Source organism: Desmodus rotundus, chromosome 4 (genome assembly GCF_022682495.2).
Source record: "Desmodus rotundus isolate HL8 chromosome 4, HLdesRot8A.1, whole genome shotgun sequence".
Lineage (NCBI taxonomy): Eukaryota > Metazoa > Chordata > Mammalia > Chiroptera > Phyllostomidae > Desmodus > Desmodus rotundus.
Window position 1 is genome coordinate 83,888,277 of NC_071390.1, and position 17,377 is coordinate 83,905,653.

The 17,377-nt window shown below is 41.0% G+C and overlaps 1 protein-coding gene across 7 annotated transcripts in view; it reads right to left on the minus strand.

The window, feature by feature from the left end:
* Positions 1-17,377, minus strand: part of LOC112317785 (broad substrate specificity ATP-binding cassette transporter ABCG2) — a 131,018-nt gene that overhangs the window by 26,719 nt on the left and 86,922 nt on the right. For 6 of the 7 annotated variants that reach the window (XM_053923258.2, XM_053923257.2, XM_053923256.2 and 3 more), the window contains exons 2-6: positions 9,855-10,076; positions 3,207-3,266; positions 2,509-2,623; positions 1,741-1,893; positions 100-257 (exon numbers count right to left, since the gene is read on the minus strand). In XM_053923258.2, coding sequence (XP_053779233.1) covers positions 100-257; positions 1,741-1,893; positions 2,509-2,623; positions 3,207-3,266; positions 9,855-10,057 — 689 coding nt within the window. In that variant the 5' untranslated portion in view covers positions 10,058-10,076. Of the gene's footprint in view, positions 1-99; positions 258-1,740; positions 1,894-2,508; positions 2,624-3,206; positions 3,267-9,854; positions 10,077-14,699; positions 14,720-17,377 lie in introns of those variants that run through there. The other variant, XM_053923261.2, reaches the window with a different exon arrangement.

Genomic DNA, 17,377 nt, shown 5'->3' on the forward strand with positions numbered 1-17,377 from the left:
TGCTCATTGCTGAATGCGCTGAGCCAAGGTTAATTCCTGGCACACAGCAGGCCACCAGATATTGCATGAATGCAAGGAAAATGTTCCCATAGCATTTACCTCTTCAGGAGCGAAAGGACAGCATTTGCCGTGCTTGAGTCTAAGCCAGTTGTGGGCTCATCCAGGAACAAGATAGAAGGATCGGTAATAAGCTCCATTCCAATACTCGTCCTTTTTCTTTCTCCTCCAGACACACCACGGGTAAACTGAGTCCCAACCTAACACACAAGTGGTCTCGTTATTAACAATAACAAACATAGCACTATTGTTTGTTGAGCTCCTGGCATGTGCTAACCCTGTAAGAGGCACTTCATCTCATGTCCTATTTTTTCTGAACAGCAAAGAAGTGAGTATCTGGGAGAAGAGGTGGGTCTCTCTTAAATTAAACTGAGGCTCAGTTTAGAGCTGGTACGTGGACAAGCCTGATATGATACCCATGCTTTAAACAGTTCTATATGTTCCTTGTCAGGTCAAATACTTAAGTTTTAAGTCAGAAGTTACAAGTTAAAGACATGGCTCTGAAATCACAGTCCAAAAAGGGAGATAAAGACAGGAGAGGAATAGGTGAAAGCATCTAGAATGTGTTCGCCTTCAACACCCTCGTCTTCCTCTCCCACCAAGAAAAGCCCTGAAGTAAACTCAAGAACTGGGCCCTGGCAACTAAGAAAGCCCACGTTCTCCCATCCAAAAATAAGTGGTAAACGATAGCAGCTCAGACTTCTTCTTCCAAATAAAATACAGCAAAATACACTTTACATAAGAGACTGTCAGAAAGCATCACACGAAGCGGCAGCCCGCAGAACCCCCCACCGTCATTACCACTAAGTCAGGGACATTGCAGGCGGTTAAACTAGAGCCGTGACAATCTGGAAAGCTCATCTTCACCCAAAGCTTCCAATGTCTTCCCAGCAAATCTTTCAGGTCTGTTCATCAACTCCAAACCCTTCACTCACTCATCTCACTCCTTCTTCCTAATCCTGCACGACCCACTTGGTGCGTTACTTTGCCTCTCTTGCCCACAGCTGTTATCTACACAAACTAAGGGAGCCTGGCACAAGCTGGTCTGGAAGCAGCACTGGCAGAAGGAAGGGAGGAAACAGAAGAGGGAGGGAGGGATGGGAGACAAAGTGCCATAAGGAAGGCTACAGGAAAGCAACGGGGAGGCTACACAAATTTAAATAATAAACACTGATTTCACTGAGGATAATTTTGGAAGCCAAAGCACAGCAAAATGAACAACCAGAGCAAAAGCCCTGGGATTTTCATTGTTTATGAATTCCAGAAATATACCTCCAAGGCGACAGAATGAAGTCTCCTGGAAAGACAGAAAGAAAAGCTAAAAGGGAAAGAAGAAAAACAGAAAGCAAGAAAGTTAGTGAACAGATTTGAATGAGACACTTAGTGTGGGGGAGGAGCAGGAGCTGCAGTCACACGGAAGGGACACCTGGCCTTTGCAGAGAACACGTGTATATGGGACCCACACCGTCATTCTTCACTTCCAGGATGCAATTGTTTTTTGATTTTCTTTTCCTGGTTAACATTCACCTTCCTATTATGTAACTAGTCATTGTTTTCATCATTTCAGAAAGCAGCCACTTTGGACCACCCACATTATGGAAAACTTCTGAATAAGAGTAACACTGGCCTCACAGGGGAGGTCCTATTGGCTGGCGAGGGTACCACCAGTTCTTTCCACATTACCTTGGAATCCGCCACTTTAGCCAGACCTAACTCTTGAAGGACCACATTTATCCGTTCATTTTTTTCATGATTCGTCATAGTTGATGGAAGGCGAAGAGCTGCTGAGAACTGTAAATTTTCTCTCACTGTCAGAGTTCCCATCACAACATCATCCTTAAGGCAAATGGATTTTAACAAGACATATGAGGTCTTTTCTAGTAACATCACTCTTTAGAACATATAACTTAATCCACAAAAATAACATAGCCCAGGGAATGTCTTGGCTAATGATGTATAATTATACAAATAACTCCATACTTGGATAACTACAAACCTCATGGAATAATTCTTATTCTCTATTTGTACAACTGAATAGAACACAGGTAAGGATGATTACTATTAGCAGACATTTCCAGAATGCTTTACACAAGGATTTCACAAAACATCTTCCTGTGGTAGGGCAAGGAGAGAGGTGAGTGCAGGGGACAAAATAAAACAGTTATATCTTCTGGGAATATGGTAAGTAGACTTGATAGCTTTGCCCTTAGAAAGGTCATATTCTATAAGTAAAAGAGTTATCATTGTCCTTAGAAGGATAATACCCTAGATTCTCCCTACCCTTTCATTTAACATACTCTTCATCATTGGGGAGATTATGAAAAGCTGGCGTAAGGAAAGTTCTTTCTATGCCCAGCTTATGTAATCGATGGGAAGCACACTAAAACTAAAGCCAAGGGACTGGCCAACATAGAACCGTGAAATCTAAAATGCAATTCCATGGACACTTACCTGTACCACATAACCTGAGACACACTTGAAGTTGGCAGGTCGAGGCGCTCCATTTATCAGAACATCTCCAAATAATCCCTGTGGATCTTTCCTTGCAGCTAAGATATCTAACAACCTATGAAAGGCCATACATGTTGTTTTTCAGCTACTCTGAATCCAAATTCTGCTCATGTCAAAAATTAACTGATCAAGAATTCTATGGTTCAACTATAATGACATATTTTAATACTCAACTTCCTTTTGTTAACTCTACACTATAACAAAGCCCCAAAACATGAAAACCAAGCACTGTCAGCAGAGCCAGCACTGGCCTCCCAACCAGCCCCCCAAGCTTTCTGGACTTTGGACTCCCAACAGGTAATGTGCTGCTTTAGCTGACACTCAAGCCTTCCCTTAATCCTTTGGCTCCTTCTCCCCATGTACAACGTCATCCCCTTCCTTTTCCACCATTAGCAAAAATCAATGCTGACAGGCGTATGCCAATCACCCATCACGTCCCATTAGTAAAGCTGACCTAATAAGACTTCCTGCTCCTCAGGGCAGAACCACAGCTGGCCTAACTGCATGTGACCATGACACCTAGAATGAGACTAGACGTGCAGCGAACATTCAACTAACTCCTGCCCTCATAAAAGCGATCTTTGAAAGCACATTAAAACTGCAAGGGAAAGCTTCCTGATGGTCCCTGTTATACTCACGAAGATTTGCCTCCACCTGTGGGTCCCAGGATGGCGTTCAGGCCAGGTCTCATGATCCCACTGTCAATGCAGAAACAGCCAATTTACTGGTTCAGCTGAAAACTGGTTCTAAAAATGTAGGGTCTGCATTCAGGACACTCAGTGACAGTTGATGAAATGAGACAGACAACCAGCACAAACCAACTTCTAAAGGAAAGAGAAAGCAACTTGACAATCAATGAATGTCAAGTGTGCCAATGACATCATCACCCTTCAGCCCCATATGAAAACGGCTCAGGTCCCTCTACATTCTTTCAGCTATTCTCTAAACCACCTACACTTTTTGCAAAAGGACATACAAATTTTCAAGGTTCCGGGAAGTAAAAGATTCCGGTAAAACATCTGTCACACTTATTTCTCCTTCCACAATGTCAAGGGCACCACAGGTCTTGAGTAGTGCTTGTTGGTAACTATTTCAAGTCAGCTCCTTTGCTGCCTCCTCAGGTTCTACATAATTAAGGAGTCAAAGGAGTTCTCGAATCGTCAGCATTAATGCTCTCACTGCTCAAATCTAGTCAAACCAAGAAACAATGTATCTGAAGTGAAATTTAGTGGCTGGAAAAAAGCACCTCAGATACTAAAAAGAAAACCTCATGAGTTCTTAAACCCTGATAAAATTATTAATCCAACTGTAAAAGTAAAACACATGCCCTAAAATACATCACTTTCTTTCTTCTAAAGGTTCAAATAGACTGGAAAATTGTTGGTTTAGACGTGGGAGACACCACGTTCCACTGGGGAAGACATTTAAGGACATACAGATGTGATGAAGACACTGCATGAGCCAAAGAAATTGCGTGGATGTTTGAGGGCAGAGAGTATTCAGACACAGAGCAAGAAGGTATGAAAAAATAAGTCAGAGCTGACTGTGCTGAGACTGAAGAAGACCACAAAAACACAGTTCAAGTTTCACCGTGAAGGCAACCAGTAGAACGGTAAGGAGAACACGCTGGAGTACGCAGAACGAGTGTCAGGTCCACCGCAGTTACACAGGCTCGGTGATGGAATGGAGGGCTCACAAAGCCCTTTCGAGACCCTGGTGTCTAAGCCACTCACTGTGGAATTGGTAGGTAAATCCAATTTATTTCCCAGAGAACAGTGTCTATTCCAGTGGAAGGTGCAAAGCAGAAGGCTATTTCATTCCCAGATAATGACTTTCTCAGAGACAAATACTATGATACACAACAGTTGTGAGTGATAAACCTCACAGTGCAGCTGTGCACAGCGCTTCCATCCCGGAGGACTCAGCATTTACTGCCTATTGTGCTGGAGCTGGCACAGGGTAAAATGCCGAGTAGTGGCCATGGGGAAAGGCAACTTCTACTTTGCTCACTAACTGAGGCGCCTCTCACTGAAACACTGGACAAATACAATGAGTTATGTGAACCGGGCACAAACTATAAGAGAGAAAAATATTCTTTCAGTGGCCTTTTCCCATGATGCAATAAGACATGCTAATGGTTGGGTGAACTTTCAAGGTGCATTTATCTGTAGTTCTTAATGTACCTTCTGCAGTAATAGCTACCTAGTCACTGTGTTTCTAAAATAACCAGAGATAAGCTTGTGCTTCTTCTCTGAGACTTCATTGCCAGAAAACCTTCCCAGGTTTTTAAAATACCTACTCAGAAAAAGGCTCACCATCCCTAAATGATTAACCCAAAAGTGAATGGGAAAAGCCGATGTAAGGAAAAGAATTCTAAGACAAAGAACTTCACAGGTCCCCGAGCCGGGCTTCCTTTGGCGCTGCACTCTAGCATCACAGAAAACAGTAATGGACAATCCTAACCGCAAGAGTTCCAGCGTGGAGCCGCGGCTAATTACCCCTCCATTCACTCAACACAATTATTCAGTGTCTACTACGTGTGCACATGGCTCAGAGCTGAGAATTAAAGTGTAGCCTTCATGGATTTTCCATTCAAGTTCAGGGATAAGCAAACTACAGGTGGTCAAGTTTTCTGTTTTCAAAAACAAAGTGCTTCCACGCTACAATGAGAGAGATGAATAGTTACTGCACAGATGAAAATATTTACTATCAGGGCCTTTGCTGACCTCTGTCACAACCCAAAGTCGACAATTCCCTTGTTGCCCCACCCCACCCTCCCTCAAAACACATTCCCCACCCCTATTTATTGCTTTACAGCATTTACATGCATGAAAGTCTCCCTCACTCTATCGCCAAACCTTGCCAACAAGAACAATGTCATGTTCTTTATCCCCCAGGCCCGGACACACAGCACATTCTCTATGATGAAAACTAAACACATGAAATGAAAACTAGCCACAGGATTCTCCTCTCATCTATTACATTCTCGTCAATAATGATAAATCTCATTTAATAGTGAGAAGGCAATGTTGTCCCCACAGCCTGGAGAGCTGTCTTTCCCCACCCTGTCTGAGCACACACACCGGCTCTACTTTACCCCTCCCTGCCCCTGGCCTTCCAGGTTAGGGGTAGGGTCGTCCATGTCTTCCAGCCCCTCCGTCACAGTAGAACAACACAGTGAAGTCTCGAGTTGTCTGAATCCTCCATTGGACTAGGAGATTGCTGAGAACAGAGGGCATACTTCTGTCACTAGAACTGGGCACAAAGTCAGGCTCCTAGTAGACATTCAAATTTGGTGAATACATGAGTCTCTGTACTTTAATAAATGACAACTACTTATAGGAAAATCAAATGTTTTCAATAAAAACAAGTATCAAGAAGCACAAAAAAATTTATGGAAAATAGGCATAGCCTGACCGGAAAGAACATTTAGTTACACTCCTACATAAATCATGTTCAGATAATACATCGGTCATTTCTGTTAGACTTTCCTTTCTTTCCTTTGTGTGTGAAGGTGGTGGACGTGCTGGGTGGAGGAGCAGCGATGGCCAGACGCAAGGTCACAGGTTGCCAAGGGAAGTGGGGGAAGAGAGGACACAGCTGGAGGGTGGGGAGGTTGCTTATATTAAACAATAAGAAAATTGATTGGGCAAATCAGTAATAATGTTAGAAGAATGAGAGCCAGGTTTTTCATTTTTTGAGATGTTTTACACACATGGAAATGTAGAAATAATCCTGGAGTATTAGGTCAAAATTGGAGCTCATGGGTTTTAATCTATGTACCCAGACAGAAAAAGGTTTAGATGTGTGCACGTGTACACGGACATATGTTCCCTGCGTCTGTCTGCTGAGAAGGCCTAGCAGCTGGGACGTCCCAACAGCCACGAACATTCCAAACACCCAGATCTTGCTTTGTAAATACAACACCCCACAAAAAGGAACATCAGCTCATTCCAGGTCTGAGGCGGGGTGAGCGCACAGTGAGTCAGTGAGTCTGGAACCTCTGCTGCGCCAACAAAATACTCAAGAAACGAAAGAATGAGTTTTTGAAAAGTAACAAACCTCCCTTGAAAGGTCTCCCAGTGACCAAATCAGGAACAACAGGAGTATCAAAATAAATAACAGTAATAATGCATTAGTATTGAATGCTACTGGATAAAATGTGAATTATGAGTCTATGCTGATATAAAGAAATGAATGAAAGTGATGAATGAAGCTTCTTCCTCTTAGTAGAATGCAAACCAGTCCATTTGAAAAAGAGAAATGAAAACAGAAATCACACTTTGGTAACAATCACAGTGATATTTATCCCTGATTCAGGCAGGACACCTCAATGGGGGCTGAAGTAGGTGGGTTCGGGTCTTATAAAGACTAAGCTTTGGAATGATGTCAGGGTAACTCCCCTAATAATACTTATTAGTTACAAAGGGGGAAATGGCGACATTGTGGTGAGGGCTGGCAGACACCAGCATGACCGGGCAGCGAGGATGAACATCACCTAGGGCTAGACAGGGAAGTACCTGGTTGGACGAGACTAAGGAGACACCATGTGATGGTCAGTCTACTGCGTGAAGCGCATGGTGGCCAACGGCCCCTTACGACCCACCCTCACCTGTTATGAGGTTTGCATCCCCTGGGCTGCTCCCAGACAAGGACCGAGTGGTTACGTAGGAGAGGGTCCTTGTTTCTGAAAAATACACGCTGGAAAAGTTAGGAATGTTAGAGGACCATGTGGATAGCTGACTCCCAAATGGTGCAGAAAAATACCGGTGATAATGGGTTCTCTAAAGAGATAAATGACTAGCAGACACCGTGAAATGTAAACAGGTGGGGAATCTGGGTAAAAGGGCTACGTTCCCACAAGGGGTAAACCTGAAATTATTTCAAATAAATTATTAATTTAAAAAATCTCCAAATAATACAGTGAATTTCCCTGAGGCCTATATGATATGCACACCTACTGGAATGGACCATTTTGTCCATAAATCTTTAGCGTTAATGAGGAAACACTGATATGCTAGGTGTGGGCACACACTAAGCACAATAGAATAATTTTTCATAAGACAGTATAATCTTCTTTTTCCACTCGCATTGTCAAATTTTATCTTCTTCCCCCACAGAGCACATCAGGTCCTAGCTCCTTAGTTACAAAAGTGAAATTACAAAATGCCCAAAGGAAAAACAAAACCGAGCTGCTCATCTGCCTCCTTAGAATACAGTGCCTGTTGTGAACGGGAGCAGTACTACCACAAGCCAGTCAGAACAAAGACAAATGAGAACAACCCTCTCTCATCTCAGCAGCTCTGTTTACTTGAAGCCAGCAAATAGGAGAAACATTAGAAATGCTACATTGAATAAAATGGGTGACCTTTGTCACAGATGCCTAAACCAGGAATGGGAGTAAATAAGACAGCACCGGTGATCTCCGAACCTTACCAGGGCGATCCCTTCTAAAGGTATATAAACATCTAATTACTATGTTGTAAACCTGGACCTAACAGAATATTGTATGGCAACAGTAATTAAAGAATAACGAGATTATATAAATACAGTGACTGAGTTTTTATGGATGCAGGAATGCACATAAAGATAACTCATGTACTCCTACAGTGGATTCCACTGAACCCTAAAAACATTATGAAGCCTTGAGCACATGACGATTTTAGTGTACTGAGTTACTAATCCACTAGCTTTAAAATGCAGGCAAAATACATGTACACTCGCCCACTATGCATTTTAAATCTATTCACCTGCCCACATTCAAATCATTTATTCCTTCCACTTAGCACAAGATCTGATGTAAACAACAGTTTCCTGACTATTACTTGCCACAAAAAACCTTGTCAGCTTCCAAAACATCAATAAATTCTATCTAGGCTTTTAGCAAGACCTAACAGCTTTGTGTCTACCATGTCTCCTCATGTTTTCCCTGTCGGGGTATCTTAACCAGGACAAGAGAGCAAGAATTCGGAAGTAGGTATGATAAGAGCTGTTGCTACAGAAAGCAAATTCTACCTAATTCTACACAGCCTCTGACCTCACCACCACTCAAACAATCTCACAGCCTCGTTTTCTCTTCCCCACCCACATGCAAAAATTTTCTCCACTATTTGTCATTTCCTAGCCTTCTGGGAGCAGTTGGCTGCTACTAACATAACAAAAAGACCACAGTCCCATAGAACGTACCAAAAAACATGAGAAATATCTGATTGTATATAGGTTAGAGGCAATACCTGGTGAAAGCTTTATACCACCCCTTCACACTCAGAGAGTTAGAAAAAGTGCTTGTTTTATCTAGAACAATTATTCCTCCTATCAGATAAACAAATTAACTGAATGAAATACATAGGCCATGGTGTCTGAGCAAACCTAGATGCACTCCCTCCTCCACAGTGAGGGAGAGTCAGGCTCAATTTTCTAGATATCAGGAAAACACAAACAACCCTAATGGCCAGCATCTGTGAAAGAATAGAGAGCTCTGGTTCCCAAGTAGGTTCTGTTCTCATTTCCCTCCTCACTCTACGGCCCACTCCACCACCACATGATGAATTTGTTGCTCGAGGAAGAAAATGATAATCATAGTTTTGCATTGATTTGGGCCCTAAATTCTATCACGTTGGATTTTCAGTGCATAAACTTAAGCTTACGCTAAAGTTTTCTTTATTAGTTTCTATCTGCCTGTACGTGGGGGAAAAGCATTAGATAGCATTAGATGAATTGTTCTAGATGGTAAACGACTATATAAACTGGCCATTCATTTGAAACAAGTCTATTAGAAAACCAAAGTACTCTCACAGTATATTGTCATTTTGACCTCCTGACTCCTGCTTCTAGAACATAAAGTGCAGAAGTACCTAAAGTGTCTGGCTCATAACGCACAGGACAGATCTTTTATTTCACAGAACTGAAGCTCAGAGGTTACAATTGTATCCCCACAATCAGGAAGCTGTAAGTCACACATTCAGGCCTCTTTCCACTAAACCACAGGGCTCACCCAGCAAAGGCTGAATGACACAACAGTTATTCGGATTCTCAAACAAAAGGTGATGCAAATGGTACAGCCACTTTAAAAACAGTCTGGCCATTCTTTTACAAATTAAGCTTATACCTAACATGTGATCCATCATTTCACTCCCAGCTGAGACAAAAGAAATGCAAGTATGAGTCTGTGTATCTGTACAGACATGTACACAAATGTTCTCAGCACCTTCACTTGTAAAATAGGCAAAACCTGTTATGTTCACGGTATATCATTAAAGCTATTTAAACAAGATTTATGCACATACTTGACATTCGTCAGTATTTCTTTCTCAATTGTTTTCCTTCGAAGTAGAAAGCCACTCTTCACTTTTACTCGATAGCAGATGTTATGGAAACTTAACACAGCCCCTTCAGGAAACGTCTTCAGGTCATTGGGGGTCGTCCCGGGGAGGCCGCTGGTGTTTGTTTGTGACATCGGGATAAAAACTTGGTCATTCCCGGAAGACATCTGGAGAGCTCCTGCCCTTCTGCAGAGGGAAAAGCAACAGTAAGTTGATCGTCCAGAAAATGAGACTGTACCCACGAGCTAGAGGAACACTTAAAACAAGAGTGTTTTTATAAATGTCCGGTTATAAAACTAAAAAGTCTTGGGGATCTAATATACAGCCTGGTAAGTATTGTGCAATACTCTATCATATATTTGAAAGTTGCCTACAGTGGATCTTAAAAGTTCTGATCACAAGAAGAAAAAAAACCTGTAACTGTTTGGGAGGGATGTTAATTAGGCTTATTGTGGTGATCATTTCACAATATATACAATTATTGAATCTTTATTTTGTGCACCTGAAACTAATGTTATATATCAATTAAAAATCAGTAGTCCTGGCTGGTGTGGCTCAGTGGCTTGAGTGCCAGCCTGTGAACCGCAGTGTCACCATTTCGATTCCCAGTCAGGGCACATGCCTGGGTTGTGGGCCAGGTCCCCAGTAGGGGGTGTGCAAGAGGCAACCACACACAGATGTTTCACTCCCTGTCTTTCTCCTTCCTTTCCTCTCTCTCCAAAAATAAACAAATAAAATCTTAAAAATAAAAAAATAGTAAAAAGAATGGAGATCTAAGTCTTTGAAAAAAATGTAAAATACCTCATTAGTCAACTTTATATTGATTACACATTAAATAAAAATATTTTGTATATATTGGGTTCAATAAGATATATTGTTAACATTAAAAAAGAATGAGTCCACTTTTAACTTCCCTGCAATAAACAGCTTCCAATGAAGAGTCCATATTGCAGTGATAAAAAAAAAAAGCCTTGGAACTCTTATCACAGAGGCAGACACAACTCTGAATACATAAACTCCAATTAGATATCCATTAAATATCAAATTAGTAAATAAGAAGAATATGAAAATTAGTCAAAACTCATGAAACAGGAAAAGATGAGTTGGAGTTAAACTTGTCCAGCTTGGAAAGCATATGACTCAAGATCAGGGACAGACTACATGATCACCACCCCCTATTATTGTTTTTGATATTTTGGGGGTAATCTTGGAGTTTATGACATGGGTATCACCAAAAAAGGCTTAGCCAGGTAGGTAGGGACAAGAGAAATTTCTCTGAATTTGTAGGTCCAAGCTTTCTATCACTGTTTATAATGCTATTTCAATCAGTTAAAAAGGTAAATTTTAAAATAGTTTAAGACATAATCACTTATTTAATGGGAGAACATAAATTCTAGGTTTAAAATTAAGTATAAAAATTATTAAGAAAATCAAACCAATATTTAATCAGTTAAAGAGCTTAAAATGAAACTTGAGTATTAAATTAATAAATGAAGTTTAAAATGTTTAAGTAGGGAAGTTACAAAAAGTCCTTTAAAAGATTTTATTGGGGTAAGAAATTAACAGCTTGTGAATAGGTTTAAAATATAAAACGTCAACTAACATAGTTTTAATTTTAAAAAATCAAAGTAATCTATGAAGAGGTATCTCTCTTGCTATGATGGAGTAGCTGTTCAAAAGCAATTATCCACCTTCTGGCCAAGATAGAGGAGTAGGTAGGTACTGTGCCTCCTCACACAACCAAAAGAAGGACAACAACAAATTTAAAAGTAAAAAAACAACCAGAACTGTCAGAAAATCTGACAACCAAGGAGTTAAAGAAGAAACATTCATCCGACCTGTAGGAGAGGCAAAGCCAGGAAGTCAGGCAGAGAGGACTTGTGGCAGGCAGCAGCTGGTGGACCAGGCACTCCCACATGCGAATACACTGGGAATAACAACTGGGAAGCCAGACAGACAGTGCAACCAAGGGTTCCAGGATGGGGAAATAAAGCCTCAAACCTCTGACTGAAAACACCTGTGAAGGGAGATTTCTACAAAGCATTTAAGGAAGAACTAACCCCTATCCTTCACAGACTATTCGAAAAAATCCAAACTGATGGAAGACTCCCAAACTCTTTTTATGAAGCCAACATCATCCTAATCCCAAAACCAGATAAAGACACAACGAAGAAAGAAAACTTCAGGCCAATATCGCTAATGAACATAGACGCTAAAATTCTCAACAAAATATTAGCAAACCGCATCCAGCAATATATTAAAAAGATCATCCACCATGACCAAGTGGGATTCATCCCAGGGATGCAAGGATGGTACAATATTCGCAAATCAATAAACGTAATACATCACATCAACAACAGCAAAGACAAAAATCACATGATCATATCAATAGATGCGGAAAAAGCGTTCGATAAGATACAGCACCCATTTCTGATAAAAACACTCAGCAAAGTGGGAATAAAGGGAGCAGTCCTCAACATAATTAAGGCCATATATGAGAGACCTACAGCCAACATCACATTCAATGGACCAAAACTTAGAGCTTTCCCACTAAGATGAGGAACAAGACAAGGATGCCCTCTCTCACCACTCCTATTCAACATAGTATTGGAAGTCCTAGCCACAGCAATCAGACAATAAAAAGCAATAAAAGGCATCCAAATTGGAAAGGAGGAAATGAAACTGTCACTGTTTGCAGATGACATGATAGTGTACATGGAAAACCCTATAGACTCCACTCAAAAACTACTCGACCTAATAAATGAATTTGGCAAAATAGGTGGATACAGAGTCAATACCCAGAAATCAAAGGCATTCCTGTACACCAACAACGAAACTGCAGAAACAGAAATCAGGAAAAAAATCCCATTCGATATAGCAACAAGAAAAATAAAGTACCTAGGAATAAACCTAACCAAGGAGGTAAAAGACCTGTACTCAGAAAACTACACAACACTGAAGAAAGAAATTAAGGAAGATACAAACAAATGGAAGCATGTACCATGTTCATGGATTGGAAGAATTAACATCATCAAAATGGCCATACTACCCAAAGCAATTTATAGATTCAATGCAATCCCTATTAGAGTACCCATGACATATTTCACAGATATAGAACAAACATTGCAGAAATTCATATGGAACCATAAACGACCTCGAATAGCAGCAGCAATTTTGAGAAAGAAGGACAAAGCAGGAGGTATCACAATACCTGATATCAAACTGTATTACAAGGCCACGGTAATCAAAACAGCCTGGTACTGGCATAAAAACAGGCACATAGACCAATGGAACAGAATAGAGAGCCCAGAAATAAACTCAAATCTATACGATCAATTAATATTTGACAAAGGAGGCAGGAGCATAAAATGGAGCAAAAACAGCCTCTTCAACAGATGGTGTTGGGAGATCTGGACAGCTACGTGCAAAAAAATGAAACTCGATCACCAACTTACGCCATACACGACGATAAACTCAAGATGGATAAAAGACTTAAATATAAGCTGTAACACCATAAAAGTCCTTGAGGAAAACATTGGCAGGAAAATCTCAGACATTCCACGCAGCAACATCCTCACAGACATGTCCCCTAAAGCAAGGGACATAAAGGAAAGAATAAACAAATGGGACCTCATCAAAATAAAAAGCTTCTGCATGGCTAAAGAAAACAGCACCAAATTACAAAGAGAACCAACAATATGGGAAAACATATTTGCCAATGATACCTCAGACAAGGGCCTGATCTCCAAAATATATAAAGAACTCACACGACTCCACTCCAGGAAGACAAACAACCCAATTAAAAAATGGGCAAAGGACTTGAACAGACACTTCTCCAAGGAAGACATACAGAGGGCCCAGAGACATATGAAAAGATGCTCAGCATCGCTAGCCATCAGAGAGATGCAAATTAAAACCACAATGAGGTATCATCTCACACCAGTCAGAATGGCCAACATAAACAAATCCACAAACCAATGTTGGAGAGGATGTGGAGAAAAGGGAACCCTCGTGCACTGTTGGTGTGAATGCAGACTGGTGAGGCCACTGTGGAAAACAATATGGAATTTCCTCAGAAAACTAAAAATGGAACTGCCCTTTGACCCAGTAATTCCACTGCTGGGATTATACCCTAAGAACACTGAAACACCAATCCAAAAGAATCTGTGCACCCCAATGTTCATAGCAGCACAATTTACAATAGCCAAGTACTGGAAGCAACCGAAGTGCCCATCAGCAAACGAGTGGATCCAAAAACTATGGTATATTTACACAATGGAATTCTACGCAGCAGAGAGAAAGAAGGAGCTTATACCCTTTGCAACAGCATGGATGAAACTGGAGAGCATTATGCTAAGTGAAATAATCCAGGAAGTGAGGGACAAATACCATATGATCTCACCTTTAACTGGAACATAAGCAATAGAAGGAAAAAGCAAACAAAATATAACCAGAGACATTGAAGTTAAGAACAATGTAACAATAGCAAGGGCGGGGGTGGGGGGTGGGGGCGGGGACAGTGGGTAGAGGTGATTACAGGAACTACTATAAAGGACACATGAACAAATCCAATGGGGAGGGTGGAGAGGGGGGAGGGAAGTGGGTTCACCTGGGGTGGGGTGAAGGGATGGGGAGAAAAGGCATACAACTGTAATTAAATAACAATAAAAAAAAAAACAAGCAAAAAAAAAAAAGAAAAGAAAAAGAAAACACCTGTGAAGGTTGCAGTGGCGAGAAAAATTCCCAGCCTCACAGGAGAGTTCACTGGAGAGACCCACAAGGTCCTAGAAGGTACACAAAATCACCCACCTGGGAATCAGCACCAGAAGGGCCCAATTTGCTTGTGGGTAGCAGCAGGAGTGACTGAAAGCCAGCAGAGAGCTGAGCAAGTGGGATTGTGACGTGGGTCACCCCTTCCCTGGCAAATACATAAGGCTCCACCCCTTACAACAAAACAGGCCCACAGAGAAAAAAAAAGTGTCCCAAACGAAAGAACACATCAAAGCTTCAGAAAAAATACAACTAAGCAATGAAGAGATAGCCAACCTATCAGATGCACAGTTCAAAACACTGGTAATCTGGATGCTGACAGAAACAGTTGAGTATGATCCCAAAACAGAGGAAAAAGTACAGACTATGCAAAGTGAAATAAAGGAAAATGTACAGGGAACCAACAGTGATGGAAGGAAACCAGAACTTAAATCAACAGTTTGGAGAAGAAAGAAGAGATAAACATTCAACCAAAACAGAATGAAGAAACAAGAATTGAAAAAAAAATGAGGAGAGGCTTACGAACCTTCAGGACAACTTTAAATGTTCCAACATCCAAATCATAGGGGTGGCAGAAGGAGAATAGGAAGAACAAGAAATTGAAAACTTATTTGAAAACATAATGAAGGAGAATTTCCCTAATCTGGCAAAGGAAATAGACTTCCAGGGAGTCCAGGAAGCTCAGAGAGTCCCAAAGAAGCTGGACCCAAGGGAAGCACACACCAAGGCACATCATAATTCCATTAGCCAAGATTAAAGATAAGGAGCCAATCTTAAAAGCAGCCAGAGAAAAGGAGACAGTTACCTACAAAGGAGTTCCCAGAAGACTATCAGCTGATTTCTCAAAAGAAACCTTGCAGGAAAGAAGGGGCTGCAAAGAAGTATTCAAGTCATGAAACACAAGGACCTACATCCAAGATGACTCTATCTAGCAAAGCTATCATTTAGAATGAAAGGGAAGATAAAGTGCTTCTCAGATAAGGTCAAGTTAAAGGAGTTCATTATCACCAAGACCTTATCATATGAAATGGTAAAGGGATTTGTCTAGGAAAAAGAAGATAAAAACTATGAACAGTAAAATGACAACAAACTCACAACCTACAACAACCAAACCTAAAACAACAACTAGAACAGGAACAGAATCACAGAAATTGAGATCACATGGAGGGTTATCAGTGGGGAGGAAGGAGAAAAGGGGAAAGGTACAGGGAATAAGAAGCAGAAATGGTAGGTACAAAATAGACCTACCTAGGGGGAGGTAAAGAATAGTATGGGAAATGGAGGAGCCAAAAAACTCACGTTTGACCCATGGACATGAACTAAGGTGGGGGAATGCTGGTGGGAGGTGGTGTGCAGGGCAGAGGGGAATAAAGTGGAGGGAAAAAAATGGGACAACTGTAATAGCAAAATCAACAAAACATATTTTAAAAAAAGAAAACATATTTTAAAAAAAGAAAAGCCTTTAACCTTTCAGTAGAACAGAGCCATTCCCTGGCCAGAGATTGCCTGCTCCCATTTCTTAGGAAGTGTACTTTCCTTAATAAATTTCCCGCTTGCTTTGCCTTACAATACCTGTGTGGTCAGTCCAATCCTTTGTTCACCACCGCCAACAGCCTGGACCCCATCTCCATCTCAACACAACAATCTTTCTCAGATGGACAGCAGGGCAATAGTAACTCATGAGTTATGAATCAAATCATTAGAAAGGTATAACTGACACACACCACCCTGCTGATGCACATTCTTCCAAAAAACCCAAACTTTTTAGACTTCTAACATCATAATGGAACAAAGTATTACTCTAAGATGAAACAAATAATATATACCAATAATTACGAAATACAGAAAACACAATACCTCAACACCAAATTAACCTCAAAGTAATCAATCTCTAGTTAATACACTGTACTGGGTTAGACGACTCACTAAAAGTAACTGCCTGCAAGTAAACATTCATCCTCCTATGGGGAACAGCCCTCTGGGCACAGGTGTTGCTCTCATTGGATTAGCATTTTATACACACACACCCCCAAATCCCATCTAATGTCTTTATAACAAAAATCAGCTTCCCACCTTGCTGCTGTTTCCTTGCTTCCACAGCATCAGCTTGTCCTAAGTGGGCTTTTATCACTTTCTGTGTCCTAGACCTAAATAAAGACTACAGATCCTTACATGAAAGAGGAATCCAAATGCTTCCCAACAAACTGAACCTCTTACTTTGTCATCTGGCCTGATGACATCTCTTGGCCAGCTGGAAGAGTCCTTTCAAACAGGATCTAGGGTCTTGGAATTAATGAGATTCTTTTCCCCTTTTCAGCTGTCTGTTTTTGGTGGTCTACCTATGTCACTTTCCCCCTCTTCTTATTGCTTTGTAACTAGTGTGAACTATTTTTACTTTTTGACAAGTTCGAACAGTTTTCTTCTAGAGATGCTGGTCTATCTACTATAAGAATGGTAACCTGCATTTAAAATGCCATTTTCCTCTATATTTTACTTTTACCATGCTCTTAATCTGAGAGTCCATTTTAAATGGAGTGCATAATACAGTGAAAACTGCACATAGTTAAAAAAAAGGAGTCTACAGGTGGATTCTGAAGTTCTCAGCAGACACCTGCCCACAGTGCAACTATTGCACATGCTGCTGGGAGCCTGGGCCTTCCTCTTACATGTTTTTTCCAGGGGTAACACTAGGAAGTGGGGACTTGCACACTGTCTCT